The sequence below is a fragment of the Macrotis lagotis genome, chromosome X (genome assembly GCF_037893015.1).
Source record: "Macrotis lagotis isolate mMagLag1 chromosome X, bilby.v1.9.chrom.fasta, whole genome shotgun sequence".
Taxonomy (NCBI): Eukaryota; Metazoa; Chordata; class Mammalia; order Peramelemorphia; family Peramelidae; genus Macrotis; species Macrotis lagotis.
Genome location: NC_133666.1, coordinates 624191867 through 624209697, shown reverse-complemented (window position 1 = coordinate 624209697; position 17831 = coordinate 624191867). Strand labels below are relative to the sequence as shown.

Genomic DNA, 17831 nt, shown 5'->3' with positions numbered 1-17831 from the left:
AGTAACAATTGCCTTCAGAAACCCAGGGTCATGTCCCCTCTGGCACTGGAGTAGGATATTAGTGCAGAAGGATTATTATTCCTTTCCAAATGACCAAAGTCCCTAACCTTACAATTCATGCCATGTTCCTCTCCTTACTAGCTCCTTTCATTCTTCTTCATGTACTCCTACTTCCCCAATCTTGACAAATCCTTCCCCTAACTGCACTTAACCTTTTCTCAGTCATCCTTCTCAATCTGTCTCCTGCATTTGATACTATTGGGCACCCACTTCTCTTGCATATTCCTTTCTTTCTGGGTTTTTTTTTTTGTGACACTACTCTCTCGGTCCTTATTTTATCTGTCTGACTATAGCTTGCTTCCCCAAGGTTCTCTTCCAGATGTTCTTTTCTCTATATTTGTCTTCATAACATCCTATCTTACATGGGTTTAACTATCATTGCTATGCAGGTGACTCGTTTATACAGTTCTAGTCTTTCTCCTGAGCTTCAGTTCTGTATTACCAAGTAGAAATTTCAAAATGAGTATTTCAGAGATATCTCAAACTCAACATGTTCAAAATCATTATTTTACCCACTTCATAATCGGTCCCCTCTTCTAATATTTCTCAATTACTGTCAAAGAAATCATTCTTTCAATCTTCTAAGTTTGAATCTTAGCATTATCCTAGATTCCTCTCACTCTTGCACACCACATATCCAATCAATTGCCAATTCTTTCCATTTCTACCTCCACCACATCTAATTCTCCAATTCCTCTCTTCTCACATACCACCACATCTCATGCTCCACTTCCTTCTTTTTTCATACACCTACCACCATCAGGGCCCTCAACACTTCTTGACTAGATTACTGCAATGGCCTTACAATTGATCTCCCTGACTCAAGTCTCTATTTCAGCCCATCCCACAGGCTTCTGCCAAATTAATTATTATGAAGAACAGATTTGACTTTGTCACCCTCCTATTCAATCAACTCCTTTGGCTTATTGTTGCCTCTCAGGTAAAATATAAACTCCTCTGTTAAGTTTTAAAGTTTTTATTGATTTTTTTATAGTAACTAAATTTTCCCTATATCACTTCTTTCTCCCAGTCATCTTTTTATAACAAAGAATCTTTTTAAAAAGAAAAAAAAAGAATCCATTAATGACAAATTTAGTAAGGACACCCAATTGGATTAAGTCGCTGCTGCTCAGAATTCCTGAGCTCAAGAGATACTTCATCTTTAGTAGCTGGGATTGCAGGTATATAAAATCTGCCTGGTTCTCCAAGATTTTTCAAAGATCACTGAAAATACTCAGCAATTGCATATGCAATCAAAATGTAAATTTTCTGGGCCTTTTGGCCTCAAACTACTAAAGACACCTAGGTCTTCTCTAACCATCTTCTCACTTATCTTTGGTTTCAATTTCTTGTTAACCAGCTTTATTCTAGGAAGCATATTGTTTTAGAGAGCTTGTCTTGGGTTCAAGTCCTACCTTGACACATATTGAATATATTTCCCTGGGAAAAGTCACTGAACTTCTCAAAGTTTTAGTAAAAGAAGGGGTCAATCAGGAGTTTCCTGATCTGGGAGGTCTCTATACTGATAAAATCACTGATCCCATCCCTATCTATTAATCCTGCTTGAAGATAATACTTCTTTGGGGGTTTTTTGTTTTTTTTTTTTAGGTTTTGCAAGGCAATGGGTTAAGTGGCTTGCCCAAGGCCACATGGCTAGGTAATTATTAAGTGTCTTAGACCAGATTTGAACCCAGGTACTCCTGACTCCAGGGCCAGTGCTTTATCCACTGTGCCACCTAGCTGCCCCGAAGATAATACTTCTTAAAAGAGAAAACTGGAAAAGGAAGAATTGAATATATTCCTGTCTTTTCTATTCTTCTTTTTGCATCATCTACACCAAGTAATATGACCCTTCCCTTGATCTTCATCTGTTCCCCAATATGACTAAAAGAGCCCTACTTGCTGATGTTTATTCTAACTTCAGTTTATTCTAAGTATCAGTGCTCCTGCCACAGTTCTTACAGATTGGGGCTACACTTTGGCATTCATTCTCAACTATTGCTTTCAATTTCTAGATGGGGATTTTTAAAAATCCATGTTAGTAAAAATAAATCTAAATTGGTCAACAAGTTCCCTGTGTATACCATATTGGTCTCATTGAAAGTTCCTTTTTTCCCCATTGGAATAATTTGTGAACCAGGATTTATCTCTTTAAACCATGGTATTCCATTAAGTCAGATCTCCCTGTAGAATTTTGAGCTATGGGATCCTAATTATATGCTTTCTGGAATCTTTGAAATCTATTCTTCTCTCACCAAATCTTAGGTATGAGTAGATTGGTCACTTTCTCCAGAAGATGCCATAATGTCTGCTTTGATAAAACACTCTTCCCTTATTGCTCAGAAATAAATCTATTTGCCCCCCTCACCATTTTTTCTCTCTTTTAAAGAATAAAATTTGTATTTCTCTTTTAACAGTGTTCCAGTAGATATCCAGATAACTGAAGTCTCTTTCATTCCCCCACCCCACCCCATTACTTTATCAGCTCCCATCAATTTTGTAAAATAATTCTGGAACTCATTGTCCATTTTATCTTTGTGGCCATGTGGTCTGTAGGATATCTTTCATATGTACTTTGTTTCTCACTCCACTGATACTTATCTAAGTATTCACCATCATGCTTCTATTCCATAGTGAAAAGATTTCTTCTCATGAATATACTTTTGCCATATACAATCTTACTCAGTGGGGTAGGATTTATTTTATCATTTTCTTTAGACAAATGGATACAATTCTACTGCTGGATTCCAATATGAAATATATTAAATTAAGCCTCAGAAATACTTACAAGACAGTATTTAACATCCTGGGCTAAAAACTCTAGTTTATCTTTTATTCTTCATGTTTGTGTGCTGAGGCCACGGGTGTTATTATTGTCTTTGGTGAATAACTGATTATCTACAATTATGAAGAGCACCAAATCTAAGAGAAGAAAGGGATATCAGGGGTGGCTAGGTGGCACAGTGGATAAAGCACTGGCCTTGGAGTCAGGAGTACCTGGGTTCAAATCCTGTCTCAGACACTTAATAATTACCTAGCTGTGTGGCCTTGGGCAAGCCACTTAACCTCATTTGCCTTGGAAAAAAAAAAAACTAGAAAGGGATATCAGAAACCATTTAGTTCAATCCTTACTGGACGAGGAAATTCTCCTATGTTATTCATAAATAATTATTCTGCTTCTACTGAAAAACCTCTTCCCAAAGGTGGACACACCATCTCTTCATGTAGCCTAGTTCACTTTCGGATGATTCTAGTTGTTGGGAAGATTTCCTTACATTGAGCTGCAATCAACATTTCTGTTACTTCGACTTATTGCTTCTAGTTCTGCCTGAGGTCAAGCAAAACAGGACTTGTCATTAAGAGAGGAGATGAATATAAGACACAGACATGTATATTAGACATGGTCAATGGAGGAATTTGTTTTGCTTGACTAGGCATATATTTGTTTGGTTTTTTGTGTGTTGGGTTTTTTTTTAGTTTTTGCAAGGCAATGGGGTTAAAGTGGCTTGCCCAAGGCCACACAGCTAGGTAATTATTAAGTGTCTGAGGCTGGATTTGAACTCAGGCAGTGCTGACTCCAGGGTCAGTGCTCTATCCACTGCGCCACCTAGCCGTCCCTAGGCATATATTTGTTACACTTGATCATGTGTATTTGCTAACAAGGATTTTGTTTCTGTTTTAATTTTTTTTTTCCCAAAGAGGGGCAGAGGTGGGAGAAATGGTAGGAGGAAAATAGATTTTTGTAAACAAAAATTAAACATAATTAAAACACTAGTCATTTTTCCACATCTTCTGCAAGTATTTGAAGATGGACCATGTTTCTTTAAGTGTTTTCTAGTTCTTAGTCTCTTCAATAGATGCTTGTATGGCTTATTTTCCAGTCAGCTCACTTGGCTTCAAGTATCTGAAGGGCAGTCCTGGGGAAAAGGCATAGCATGTGTTCTATTTACTCAAACAGAAAAACAAGTAATAGGGTATAAAGTGTAGAGAGGTAGTTTTAAGTTCAGCTGAAGGAACAACTGAATCTTAGAAAAGTGTAATGGATATCTCAGGAGGTAAGAGGTTTTCTGTCACCAAAGGATTTTAAACAGAAGCTGGGATGCTATAAAAGAAATTCCTACTTAGGTATGAGTCTCTGAGATCCCTTGTAACTTTGAGGTTCTCAAATGATAAAAACCTCTTGCCTTTGCAATGTGACTTTCCTAGTTCTCTTCCTATTTCTTCATCTCTTTTGGTGATTCATTCCCTTTTCTCAGAGTAGGGGCCAACTAATCTCTGACCTAGTCCTTTTTCCTTTTCCCTTTATGTGGCACTCTTTAAAAAAATTCGCCCTCATTCAATGAAAAAAGTGTAAAAGAAGGTGGCTTAGCCCTACCTGATCTAAAATTACATTATAAAGCATCAGTAATCAAAACTGTCTGGTACTGGCTATGGAATGGAGTGGTGGACCAGCGGAATAGACTAGGTGCAATAGCAGGAAACGATTATAATAATCTGCTCTTTGATAAACCCAAAGAGTCCAGCTATTGGGATAAAAACTCTCTCTTCGATAAAAACTGCTGGGAAAATTGGAAGTTAGTATGGAAGAAACTTAGAGTAGACCAACACGTCACACCCTATACCAAGATAAGATCCAAACGGATATAGGATAGAGGATTTACACATAAAAAACAATACTATAAGCAAACTAGAAGATCAAGGACTAGTTTACCTGTCAGATCTATGGAAAGGGAAGCAGTTTATGACTAAGGAAGAGATGGAGAACATCACTAAAAACAAACTAGATGATTTTGATTACATCAAATTAGAAAGCTTTTGCACAGACAAAACCACTGTAACCAAGATCAAAAGAAATGTAGTAAACTGGGAAACAATCTTTACAACTAGTATTTCTGACAAAGGACTCATTTCTAAAATATACAGAGAACTGAGTCAAATCTTTAAAAAAAAGCCATTCCCCACTCAACAAGTGGTCAAAGGATATGCAAAGGCAATTTATAGATGAGATCAAAGCAATCCAAAGTCATATGAAAAATTGCTCTAAATCATTACTGATTAAAGAAATGCAAATTAAAGCATCTCTGAGGTACCACTTCACACCTCTCAGACTGGCCAATATGACCAGAAAAGACAATGATCATTGTTGGAAGGGTTGTGGGAAATCTGGGACACTAATACATTGCTGGTGGAACTGTGAACTCATCCAACCTTTCTGGAGAGCAGTCTGGAACTATGCCCAAAGGGCAACAAAAATGTGCATCCCCTTTGATCCAGCAATACCACTACTGGGTCTATACCCTGAAGAGATCATGAAAAAGGGCAAAAACATCACTTGTACAAAATATTCATAGCAGCCCTGTTTGTAGTGGCAAAGAATTGGAAATCAAGTAAATGTCCTTCAATTGGGGAATGGCTTAGCAAACTATGCTATATGTATGTCATGGGACACTATTTTTCTATTAGCAACCAGGAGGGATGGGAATTCAGGAAAGCCTGGAGGGATTTGCATGAACTGATGCTGAGTGAGATGAGCAGAACCAGAAAAATACTGTACATCCTAACAGCAACATGGGGGTGATGATCAACCTTAACAGACTTGCTCTTTCCATCAGTGCAACAACCAGGGACAATTTTGGGCTGTCAGCAATACCATCTGTATTCAGAGAAAGAACTGAGGAGTTTGAACAAAGACCAAGGATTATTACCTTTAATTTAGAAAAAAAAAACCCTGATATCTTATTGTCTGATCTTGCTATCTCTTATACTCTATGTTTCTTCCTTAAGGATATGATTTCTCTCTCATCACATTCAATTTGGATCAATGTATACCATGGAAACAATGCAAGGACTGGCAAATTGCCTTCTGTGGGGGGTGGGAGGAAGGAAGTAAGATTAGGGGGAAAATTATAAAACTCAAAATAAATAAAATCTTTAAAAAAATATTTCACCCTCTTTTGATTTCACCTGCCCAGAAAATTCTGTATTTGTATCTTCTGCCCTTATACCAAGATAAGATCAAAATGGATACAGGCTTTAGATATAAAAGGCAATATTATAAACAAACTAGGAGATTAAAGGAATAGTTTGCCTATCAGATCTATGGAAAGGGAAGTAGTTTATGACTAAGGAAGAGATGGAGAACATCACTAAAAACAAACTAGATGATTTTGATTACATCAAATTAGAAAGCTTTTGCGCAGACAAAACCACTGTAAACAAGATCAAAAGAAATGTAGTAAACTGGGAAACAATCTTTACAACTAGTATTTCTGACAAAGGACTCATTTCTAAAATATATAGAGAACTGAGTCAAATTTAAAAAAAAAAAGCCATTCCCCAATTGACAAATGGTCAAAGGATATGTGGAGGCAATTTACAGATGAGGAAATCAAAGCTATTCACAGTCATGAAAAATTGTTTTAAATTTTTACTGATTAGAGAAATGCAAATTAAAACATCTTGAGGTACTACCTCACACACTTCTCAGACTGTCCAATATGACCAGAAAGGACAATGATCAATGTTGGAAGGGTGGGGAATCTGAGACACTAACTTTGTACACCCTAACAGCAACATGGGAATGATGATCAACCTTGATGGACTTGCTCATTCCATCAGTGCAACCATCAGGGACAATTTTGGAATATCCTTGATGGAGAATACCATCTGTATCCAGAGTGAGAATTGTAGAGTTTGAACAAAGACCAAAGACTATAACCTTTCATTAAAAAAAAAAAAAACTTATTATGCAATTTTGCTATCTCTTATATTGTATTTTTTTTCCTTAAGGATAGGATTTCTCTCTCAACATATTCAACTTAGATCAATGAATAGCATGGAAACAATGTAAAGACTAACAGTCTGCCTTCTTGGGGGTGGGGGTGGGAAGCCAGATTAGAGGAAAAATTGTAAAATTCAAAAATAAATAAATGAATTGTATCTCCTGCCTTGACTTGCCCCTCCCTGCACAACTGACCAGCTGTGAAAATGACTCATGCTTTCTTGGGTTGCTGATGAGGCCAGGTTCAATTAAGCTTTTTGGATGCACTCTCCCAACAACATAGACAGATGTGGTCAAAACAATAATGAGGGTAACAGAAAACTTGAGCTTTTTAGGGATGGGAAGTAGAATTAGACAATATTCCTTGGAGGAAAACACTTTTGGAGAAGATTCTGAAGAAAAGCATCTTCAGAACCACTGAGTCTTCCCCAGCTGACTCACAGCACCAGAATGAGAGCTCCTAGAGAACAGAGGCTGTCTAACTTTTCTGTTTGCAGCCAAGAGGCTTTGCACATTGTAAATACTTAATACATGCTTTTTCATTCATTCATTCATTCAAAAGAGAGTTGTGAGTTTGTGAGTGGGTAGAAGGACCTATGGCAACAAGAATGCTCAGAGAGAAGCAAGTACAGGGGTCAGAAAGGAGTAATAGAGGGAGCTCAAAAAGCATTGTGAAGTGCCCACTAGGGGTCAGGTACTAATGGTAGAAAGAAAAAAATGAAGCAAGTCTCTGTCCTCACAGAGCTAACATTCTACTGAAAAAAAGCAATGGGTACACAGAAGTAAATATAGGGAACATTCAAAGTAAATCCATCATGATTTTTGAATGGTCAGGGAAAGCACTAACTTTCAACTGTGGAGATCAGGAAAGGTGACTTGGAAAAGGGAACACCTGAGTGGAGCCACAGCAGGGAACAGGGAAACCCTCTTGGCAGGGGACAGAGGCCCAGAGGTGGTAAACACAAGGATATGAAAGGGAAAGCAAGGAAGAAGGCTTGACTGGCAGGCACAGTGATTATTGGTGGTAGAAGATAGGGCCAGGGGAGGGAGTCAAGGTAAATCAGTCCAGAAAGACAGGTTGAGTCACATCATAAAGGGCTTTAGATGTCAAAACAGGAGTATTTCTTTTATCCTAGAGGCCATGGGGAGCCACCGAAGCTTCCTAAGCAGGGGAGTTGGCTGGGATTGTGGGTGGGTTCAGGAGAACCAGCACTGTGAGGAGTGAGTTGGGGAGAAGTAGGTGAACAGCCCTGAAGGTCAATCCTTAGAAAGCTGAGACTTGATTTAGTAGGCCCAATAGAATCCAATGAGTCCTTGAAAACAGAAACAACTAAGAATAAGAAGCTGGGGGAAGAGAAATGGGGAGAAAATGGAAGCCTCATTGGTCACAGTGCTCAAGGGGGACAGGAAGCTGAGGAGTTGAGTACCTGGTGGGAGATCATGGAAGGGAAGTAGGGTCTCAGGGTGCAGAGATCCAGGCTGGGTCTCCAGTGAGGAGTCGCTGCCACAGGGCAGAGCTGGGGGTGACTCCAGACCTGGGTCCAGGGATGTCATTTCCATCTTTATTTCTTCAACAAGGGCTCTCTGTTGCTGTGCACAGTCTGGAACCTGGAGACAAAAGGAACATGGCTGGTGATTACTGATTAGAGCTCCCAACCTTAGAGCAGAGACCACAGGATCCATCCGCCAGGACAAAGGAAAGGGAGAACGACCTGAGCTTTCCTTCATTTTCAGAGGATTGAAGCAAGAAGGCTAGAGAAGGCAGGCTGCAGCACTGGGACAAGAAAGTTATCCTTGGCCTTGGCCCGAGGACTACATCCCAGGTCCTATACCATTAGGAAAATATGAATGACAAAATAGGTCCAGGGAGGGAAGTTGCTAGTTTTTAGGAAAGCAGACCAGGGGGGGGTGGGGGGAGGGGGAGATGGATAGTATGTCCAAAATATCCTTGCAAGCATCTTTAATATTTTCTCTTCCACTGACTCTTTCCCTTCTGTTTACAAATATACTGATATTTCTCTGATCCAAAACCTTCCCTTGATCATCCTCTTCCCCTGGTCTATTGCCCTTCTTAATAAACAAACTGCCTAAAAATCTAGGCTCCCTGCCTTACTACCCACTGCCTCCACAACCTCTTTCAATCTGGCCTCTACCTCCACCCTTCCACTGAAATTGTTTTCTGAAAAGTTATCTATGTCCTCCACCATCACCAAAGCCAAAGGTCTTGACTCAATTCTGATTCAGCTCTTGGAAGCATCTAACATGAGTAAACTTCCTCCACCCCCACCCCCAACACCTCCTACTTTCTGGAGTCATCTTCTTACTTGGCTCCACAGATCCCTCCCCACCCCCACCCCCCCAGCTCTGAAGGAGTTATTTTTGAATTCTCTCATTCCTCTAATGGTTTTAATTCCCCATTTTTCCTCTATTGGGTCCATTTCCCACCATTCTAGGGTGGGAATGAGGTTCTGCCCTTGATCCTCTTCTCTCCCCTTGTTTCTGGTTAATCAGAACAACATTCATTGCTTCAGTTATTATATTAACTATTCTGTTGTATTATCTATTTAGCCTGTGGATGAAGTTCCAGAACTGTCATTTGGATCAAGATGATGGAGGGTGCAGTGGAAAGAGGATCAAAGCAGGTTCAAATGGCAACTCTTTTACTTATTAGTGGTATGATCACAGGCAAATCACTTCAGTCTCAAATTCTTCATCTACAAAATCAGAATAATAGTAGTGGTACTTCCCTCATCAAAAAAAAAAAAAAGAGAGAGAGAACATTTCTATTAAGTGTTTTGTACTTAAATGATCTACAAATGCCAAAAAAGACTCAAATGGGTAGAGGACTGGACTTGGAGCCAGGAAGACCTGGGTTCAAATCCCACCTAGATATGTGACCACGGGCAGGTCACAATCTTTTGTGGCCTCCATTCCTTAATTGAAAAATGAAGGGGTTGGGTTAGAAAACCTATCTATGGTCCTTTCCAGCTCTCTATATATGATCCTCCTATTTAATGGTATACCTGCCCTCAGACATTTATTAGTTGTATGACCTTAATCTTTTTGCCTCAAATATAAAATGGGACTAATACTAGCACCTACTTTTCAGAGTTGTTTAGGGGATCACAAGAGATATTTGCAAACCTTTAAAACTATATTATGAAAAAAACTATATTATGAATGAAAGTTGATATCTTTTTGGTCACATATCGCTCTTCATAGCACTACTCTCCTCCAAGTCACCCAGGCTAGAAACCCTTGAGTCACCTTTGACTGCTCTCACCTCCCCTTTGCCTACTCCAGTCACCAAGTCTACCATTCCACTACAACCAGCTTAATTCAGGATATTGTTAGTTCTTTCCCAGATAATTGCAATAGCTACCTAACCAGTCTTTCTGCCTCTGCTGTCTCCCTTCCAATCCACCCTGCCAGATTAATCTTCCTAAAGAACAGCTCTGATTACATCACTCCCCGTTCCAAAAACAGTGAACAAAAGTGTGGAGGCAGAACTGCAGAGTATGTGTGTGAATGTGGGAAATAAAAATGCCCAAGTTCAGCCCAGGAGACTATGAAAGACTGTGAAAGTTTTGCACACTAGGACAAGTTTAGACTTTATATTAGAGGTTGGGGAGTTGCTGAAGTTTTCAGATTAGAAGAAACATATGCTCAAAATTGTTAATTAGAAAGATTAATTTGAAAGCTGAAGCAAGATGAATGGGGTTAGGACATTCATTAGAGGCTCAGGTTAGAACAATCATTAGGGACCATTACACTAGTCTATAAGGTGGAGGGCCCAAACTAGGAGAGGGGCCCTGGAAAGGAAAAGAGGGAACAAAGATGTTTCCATGAGCTCCCTCTTCTCTCCCCCCCATCACCTTATGTTACTCAAGATCACCTCTATCTCATACAACGAAGCAGCTCTTTTTGCCTTAGCAAATTCCCTCCACCTGCACAAGCAATCCCATTTTATCACAAGCAGATTGCCCTGTCCATCACCCCCACCTTTTCACTTATCTTCAATCTCTCTCTGTTTGGCTGCTTCGCTATGCATTCTTATATCTCCCCCATCCTCAAAAAATCATCACTAGGTCTGTTCATCCCTCTATCCTTCCACAGTCTCTTCTCCCTTTTGCAGCTAACCTCCTTAAGAAGGGTGTCTATAATTCATGCCTCCAAGAGAGGTGAGAGAAGGGAGGAACTGCCAGGGACAAGGATAAATGCTTTTTATAAATATCATATGATCCTCCAAACAACTCTGGGAGGTAGGGGCTATTATTATCCTCATTAAATCCATTGAGGAAACTGAGGCAGGCAGAGGTTAAGGGGTCTGCCCAGTCACTGACGTTGGATTTAAACTTAAACTTCCTGATCCCAAGCCCAGCTCTCTATCCATTGGGCTTCCAGTTGCCTTCTGTTCCTTTCCTCTCACTCTTTTTCACTCTACAGTCTAGATTCAGACTTTATCATTCAACTGAAATTGCTCTCTCCAAATGTCTAATAATTTTAAGTGCCAAACCTAATGGTCTTCTCTTTAGTACTCATCTTTCTTGACCTCTTTGAAGAATATAATTCTGTTGATCACCCTTTTTTCCTTGATCTCATCTTCTTTCTAGGTTTCCGTGACACTATTCTATTCTGGCTCTACTCCTACCTGTCTGACTTTATCATCTCAAGTCTTTACTGGATATCCAGGGCATGAAAAGTTAAGGTGAGTTTCCCCCAGGGCTCTGTCCTGGGTCCTCTTCCCTTCTCCCTATATACTCTTTTTTTTTAAGGTTTTTGCAAGGCAAATGTGGTTAAGTGGTTTGCCCAAGGCCACGCAGCTAGGTAATTATTAAGTGTCTGAGGCTGGATTTGAACTCAGGTACTCCTGACTCCAGGGCTGGTGCTCTATCCACTGTGCCACCTTAGCCACCTCCCTATATACTCTTTCACTTGGTACATGCATCAACTCCCATGAACTCAATGATCTCCATGCTGAGAATTCTTAGATCTAATCATCCAGTTCTAACCTTTCTCCTAAGGACCTTCAGCCTCACATCATCAACTGCTTATTGGTTATCATCTAATTGGATGTCCAGTAGACATCTTAAACTCAACACATTCAAAATTGAATTTATTTTTACACTCAAACTTCTCTCCCTTCTGAACCTCACTATTACTATTGAGGGTACCACCACTGTCCTAGTCACTAAAGCTCTCAACCTAAATGGCATTCTCAAATACTTTTTCTCTCTCACCTCCTCCACTATTGCCAAATCTTATTAAATTTATCTTTGTAACATCTCTTCTTTATATCTCCTTATCTCTCTGACACTAATGCTACCCTAGTACAGGTCCTCATCACCTCACACTTGGATTTATGCAATAATTGCTGGTTGGTCTCTTAGTCAAAAGTCTCTCTTCATTCCAGGCTATCTACTTAGCTATCAAAGTGTGCTTCCTAAAGAATGGGTCTAACCATATCATACCCTCCCAGCTCTCTATCACCTCCAAAATCAAATCTTCTATTTGACTTTTAAAGCCCTTCACACATTATCTCTTCCTTCTTTTCCACTCTACTACTTATACTTTTACTCCACCTCTCCATCACAGTGACACTGGCTTATACATGTATATATACACACACACATACACACACACACACACACACACACACACACACACACACACATATATATATATGCATATGTATAATTACTCAAGCAAGATACTCCATCTTCAAATTCCAGGCATTTCAGTGACTGTCTGGTGACTAATATTCAGTGATATATTCCAAGACTCTGATCCTTTTCCTCTTCCTCTGGTTTTCTTCAAGTCCCAGCTAAAATTCATCCACAAGTCTTTCCTGGTTAACCTTAATGCTAATGCCTTTCCTCTGAAAAAAACGATTATCTTCCACTTATCCTGTACATAGCTGGTCATACACAGCTAAGGCAGTTAGGTGGTGCAATGGTTAGAGAACTGGCCTTGGAGTCAGAAGGACCAGAGTTGGAATCTGATCTCAGACAACTAACACTAACTAGCTAGGTGACTCTGGGCAAGTCACTTAACCCTCATTGTCTCACATCCAGAGTCATTTCCAGTCATCCTGATCCATACCTGGCTATTGGATTCAGACGACTCTGGAGAAGAAAGTGAGGCTGGTGACTTCTCACAGCATCTCCTCACTCAAATTTAATTCACATGCTTGTCATGGCATCACCTCTTTGATGTCATGGTCTTCTTTGAGAATGAAGGACAAACATTATTCACATATGTTTACCCAATTAGACACTTCAAGAGAAGAAACTGTTTTTTTGCCTTTGTTTGTTTTGTTTTTTAGGATTTTTGCAAGGCAAATGGGGTTAAGTGGCTTACCCAAGGCCACTCAGCTAGGTAATTATTAAGTGTCTGAGCCCGGATTTGAACCCAGGTACTCCTGACTCCAGGGCCGGTGCTTTATCCACTGTGCCACCTAGCAGCCCTGCACTGCGCCACCTAGCCACCCCTGCCTTTCTTTATATTCCTAGTATTTAGCAAAGGGTTAACATATAATTGCTTAATAAATACTTGTTCACTATGTACAGGAAAAGGTAGAGACAAAAAAAAAAAGGAAGGAAGGAAGACACTACAAAGAAGATGTCTGTAGTAAAAATAGTTGGGGAGGGGGAGACTTAGAGAAGATTAAGGTCCCTGGAATGTTTATTTTTCTGTGCTCTTTATGGTTTGCTTAATTTAGAAACATAAAATTATCATATATAGTATTTAGTTTGATCCTAAAATGATCTCATCTTGCATACTAAATGTAGTTCTGTTACTGACTCAAACATATTTAATAATTGGATTTAATTTTAATTCTTTTATTTTTGGAATAAATGAAAGTAGAAGTTGCTGATGCAAAAGAATTTTAGTATCTTAAGAGACTTATGACATAATTGTGGTCATACAAGTTGATCCCAGCAAATGATTTGACAGCAATACTTATACAAAGTGCTTTGTTAACTATACAGATGATGAGTTTTTGTTTGGACACGTTGAATTTGAAGTACAGGCAGGATTTCCAGGTGGAGACATTAAGTAGGCAATCAGAAATATAGGTCTAGCCCATAGTTCTTAACATGGGCCCCAAAGACCCATAAGGGGGCCTATTTACCGATTTCAGGGAGACTGTGAACTTGGATGGGAAAACTGTTATTTTCTAGTTGAGATTTAACATTTCCTTCAATTACTTCAAAATATGATTCTGAGCAAGGATTCACAGACATCACTGTGCACCCAAAGGGATCCATGACACACAAAAAGTGAACACAGCCTGGTTTAGGGGGTTGGGGGTATAGATTTTATTCATTTACATAAAGCCTAGGATGGAACTCTTAAGAAAAGAAATTCTCTGTAGCAGACTGACAAGAAAGGACAGAAAGAGTCAGACTGTTGCTCAGGGAATGCCTACAATGACTAGGCAAGGAATGGAAGAGGCAGTTATCAAGGATATCTCCATGGAATAACTATACTAGTCTTTGAGTTGGGTAGATAAAGGCTCAAATCTCCTACTGGAAAAATATGTGACCTCAAGCACATTGTTTAACTTTGCAGAGCCTCAGACTCAAATATTTGCAAACTCTAAAAGTATTAGATAAGTGTCAGTTATTTTCCATCATCATTATTATTAAAAACTAAGCTAGGTGGTGCAGTGGGGCACGGGTCCTAGAGTCAGGAGGACCTGAGTTCAAATCTGGTCTCAGATAGTAATAATTACTTAGCTGTATGATCTTGGGCAAATCACTTAACCCATTGCTTTGAAAAAACAAAACAAAACAAAAAACCAAAAACTAGCAGTGAGAGCAAAGTAAAATAAGATGGCATTTTGAAGAGGCTGCAGAACTAATCAAACCATAATTCTTTTCAAGAGGAAAAAATTCTCTGCATGTTTATAGGCTAATAAGAAGAGACCCAAGATCCCACTAGTAGGGTTGGGGAGAATGGAGATGGGAGCAAGGTCCTGGAGAAAGTGAGGACAAGGATTGAGTGAACACAGGAGTCAGGGGTCAACCTACTCTTGTGGGACTTTCTAGTGCATTCTAATCCCACAGGATTATTTGTGTCCTTAAGTCTTCAATTTTCTAAGATGAGGGGGAAAGATGACAAGCTGTAAGGTACAAGGAGGAGGAATTTAAAGTTGAGAAGGTTTATATCCAATGTCCTCTCATGATCTTTTTCAGTAGAAGGCAAGGTCATCTGCTGAGAGTTTTGGAGGGGAAGATAATAGTGGGATTTAAAAACAAGGTCTGGAACAACCTCAGTGAATAATGAGCTGGGCAGTTAACAAGAGATTAATAAGAAAACTGCCAAGCAACAATGTGGGCCCAGCTGGGGTTAGATGGCTCAGATTTGTCATGTTCTGGGTATGTATAATTCTGGGACATTCTCCAGAAACATTCTACAGCCAGAAGCAGAAACTGAGAAAGCAGATGGATGAAATGATTTAGGATAGCAATTGGCATGGCCAATTCTGTGGAAAGCCAAGAAGGTAAGAGGTTGTGGCCATGATCTAAAAGTCCCAGAAAAAGAATTAAATAAAAGTCTTTGGAAAAGGCATTATATGGTACAATAGAAGGAAAATGAATCAGGAGATAAAGTAATAGCTTGGACACTTACAACCAGCCAGACTCCATCTGTGAAATGGAGTCAAATATACATATATGTGTGTGTGTGTGTGTGTGTGTGTGTGTGTGTATCTTAGGAGAAAAGTGGAACATAAAGCTTAAAATGCTATGAAGCATGAATTGTTATTGTGGCATTGCAGAAAGAGAGCACTGGTCCAAAGAGAAAGCTATCAGAAGGGACACAATTGACCAATCACTTCCAGCAATTAAGTGTTTGATACTAGTGGAATGCATAGGAGAGAGGGGAACAGTTCCTTCTGAAGTCAGAAAGCAGCTTTGGCTCAGAGACCTGGTCCCTGATCCTCTGGAATGTTCAGGAAAGCCCATCCACCCTAATAATCACAGGAACATAGTTCAGTTCAGGAGCCTCTCATAGGAGAAATGACAGTGTGAAAAGCTGAGAGGAAACAGAGAATGCTTGGTGGGGCTAGATCCTGTAACCTGTCCTAGGACAGACCAACTATCCAGCTGGAATGAAGTAAACATCAATAAGTCTGCTTTGGCTCAAAGCTTTTCTGCTGGTAGAACCAGCCCAACATAAGAAGAGGGAGGAGGCTATCCTGTTGTGACAGCTCTGAGAAGGCAAATTCTAATAGTCAGAAATCAGTGGAAGGAAGAGGAAGAGAAAAGAATGACAGTAGATCCACCTGAATCCTTGTGAAGATGTCAAGACCCCAAGGGTTATTAATAATGGTCTGCAAATAAATTAAACTGGCTCAGGAAAAAATAGAGCACTCCAACAAAACCTTTTTAGAGCAATAAAAGAAGGCTCAGAGATGAAATTCTCCATTTTACTTCATAATGAATCAATCCTCCCTGGAATCTAAATGTTGTTAGATTCTCCAAATCTAGGCGTATTTAAATTTTATGAGGCGTTTATTGAAATTAGAAAAAAAATTGCTTCTAAACTAACAATTTGGGAATTATTTAACATAAACTGAGGGCCCTCCTAACTGCTGATCAATCCTTTCATTCCATTCTAAAGAATTCCCTACAGAGAACATTCCACACTTTTTTCTTTAAACCTCCAAATGAAATCTCATCTCTACTTCCCCCACTCATAGTTAATTATTCCATCTCTAACTTTAGGCTAACAAACAACAATAAATGATACATACACAGTGCATTCCTGCCTTCTGGTTCAATCTCAGCCTCATCTTTTCTCCTTTCCCCTTCCCAGTCCTTTTCTTCTCCCCCTTATGCCACGGAGCTTGCCCATGGAACACAAACTGGCGAATCTTAGACCATGATACAATGGAAGCTTACCACCCCTCTGCCCTGATCCCTTCTTTCCTACTTCCTCTATGATCTTGCTTAAGATGCTCAAATCTAGAGAATCCACTGCAAATGTTCCCATGGCCTACTAGTGCCAGACTTATGACAGAATATTCTAAGCTTGTATTGGTCTGATCATTACAGCTGAATATACTGTAATGACCCTATAGTGATTCTTTTTGACCCTCTTCAAGAACAAGACAAACAAGTGTCTTGCTCTAGCTGTTATCCCTTTCTCCAATAGCTTCAAATCTCTTTAGTTCTAAATGGAGATTTTTCTTGACCTTTCAAATCCATCCCAATTAATTGTAAAATTTCTACAAAGTTATCTAGATTAGTTGTCTCCACTCTGTCCTCACCTACTCACTCAATTGCCAGCAACCTGGATATCTCTCTCCCTCTCTTTCTCAAAGGTCACTAATGGTTACATTGAAATTTTTTTGTCTTTAAAGTTCATTTTGACTTTACAAATCAATCTCTGCTTCTCATTAGTCTCTGTTCTCCTGGATTCCGAAGCATAAGATCCTCCTGGTTCATTTCCTACAACTCAGCTAACTCTTTGTTTTGTTTGCTGGTTCCTTTTCTCTTCCCCACCCCAAATGCCCACATGGGGATGTTCCCCAACCTCTGACCATGACATACTTTATCTATATACAAGAGTTTATATTTATCCTATCTACTATATTGTATCCTATAGTGATCTCTTCTATAAACGATTTCTAAACCTACACTCATTAGTTTGATCTTTTCAATTGTTTCCTGGACATCTAATCTTGGATATCTAACTGTCTCAAATTTAATGTGCTAAAAGCTGAGTTGGTTAGGTTTCTCCCCAACTTCTGAGACCCCGTCTTCCTTTCTTTATTTCTATTTTTATTGATAGCATTCACAACCTAGAAGGGGGGCGGGTAGGGAGGGTCACCTATTGACCAAGCATTTGGGCAGCCAAGTAGCATTGCAGAAAGGGTTCCAGGCTTTTTGTCAGGAAGACCCAAGTTCAAATCCAAAAATCCCTTATCAACTGCATGATCCTGGGCAAGTCAGTTTCCTCAACTGTAAAATGAGGACAA

At 39.5% G+C, this 17831-nt stretch overlaps 1 protein-coding gene across 7 annotated transcripts in view; it reads right to left on the bottom strand.

Annotated features, from left to right (window-relative positions):
- LOC141500233 (uncharacterized) overlaps positions 1–17831 on the bottom strand; it is a 58340-nt gene that overhangs the window by 7162 nt on the left and 33347 nt on the right. For all 7 annotated transcript variants that reach the window (XM_074203250.1, XM_074203251.1, XM_074203246.1 and 4 more), the window contains one exon: positions 8269–8449. In XM_074203250.1, the coding sequence (XP_074059351.1) occupies positions 8269–8401 (133 nt within the window). In that variant the 5' untranslated portion in view covers positions 8402–8449. The remainder of the gene's footprint in view (positions 1–8268; positions 8450–17831) is intronic.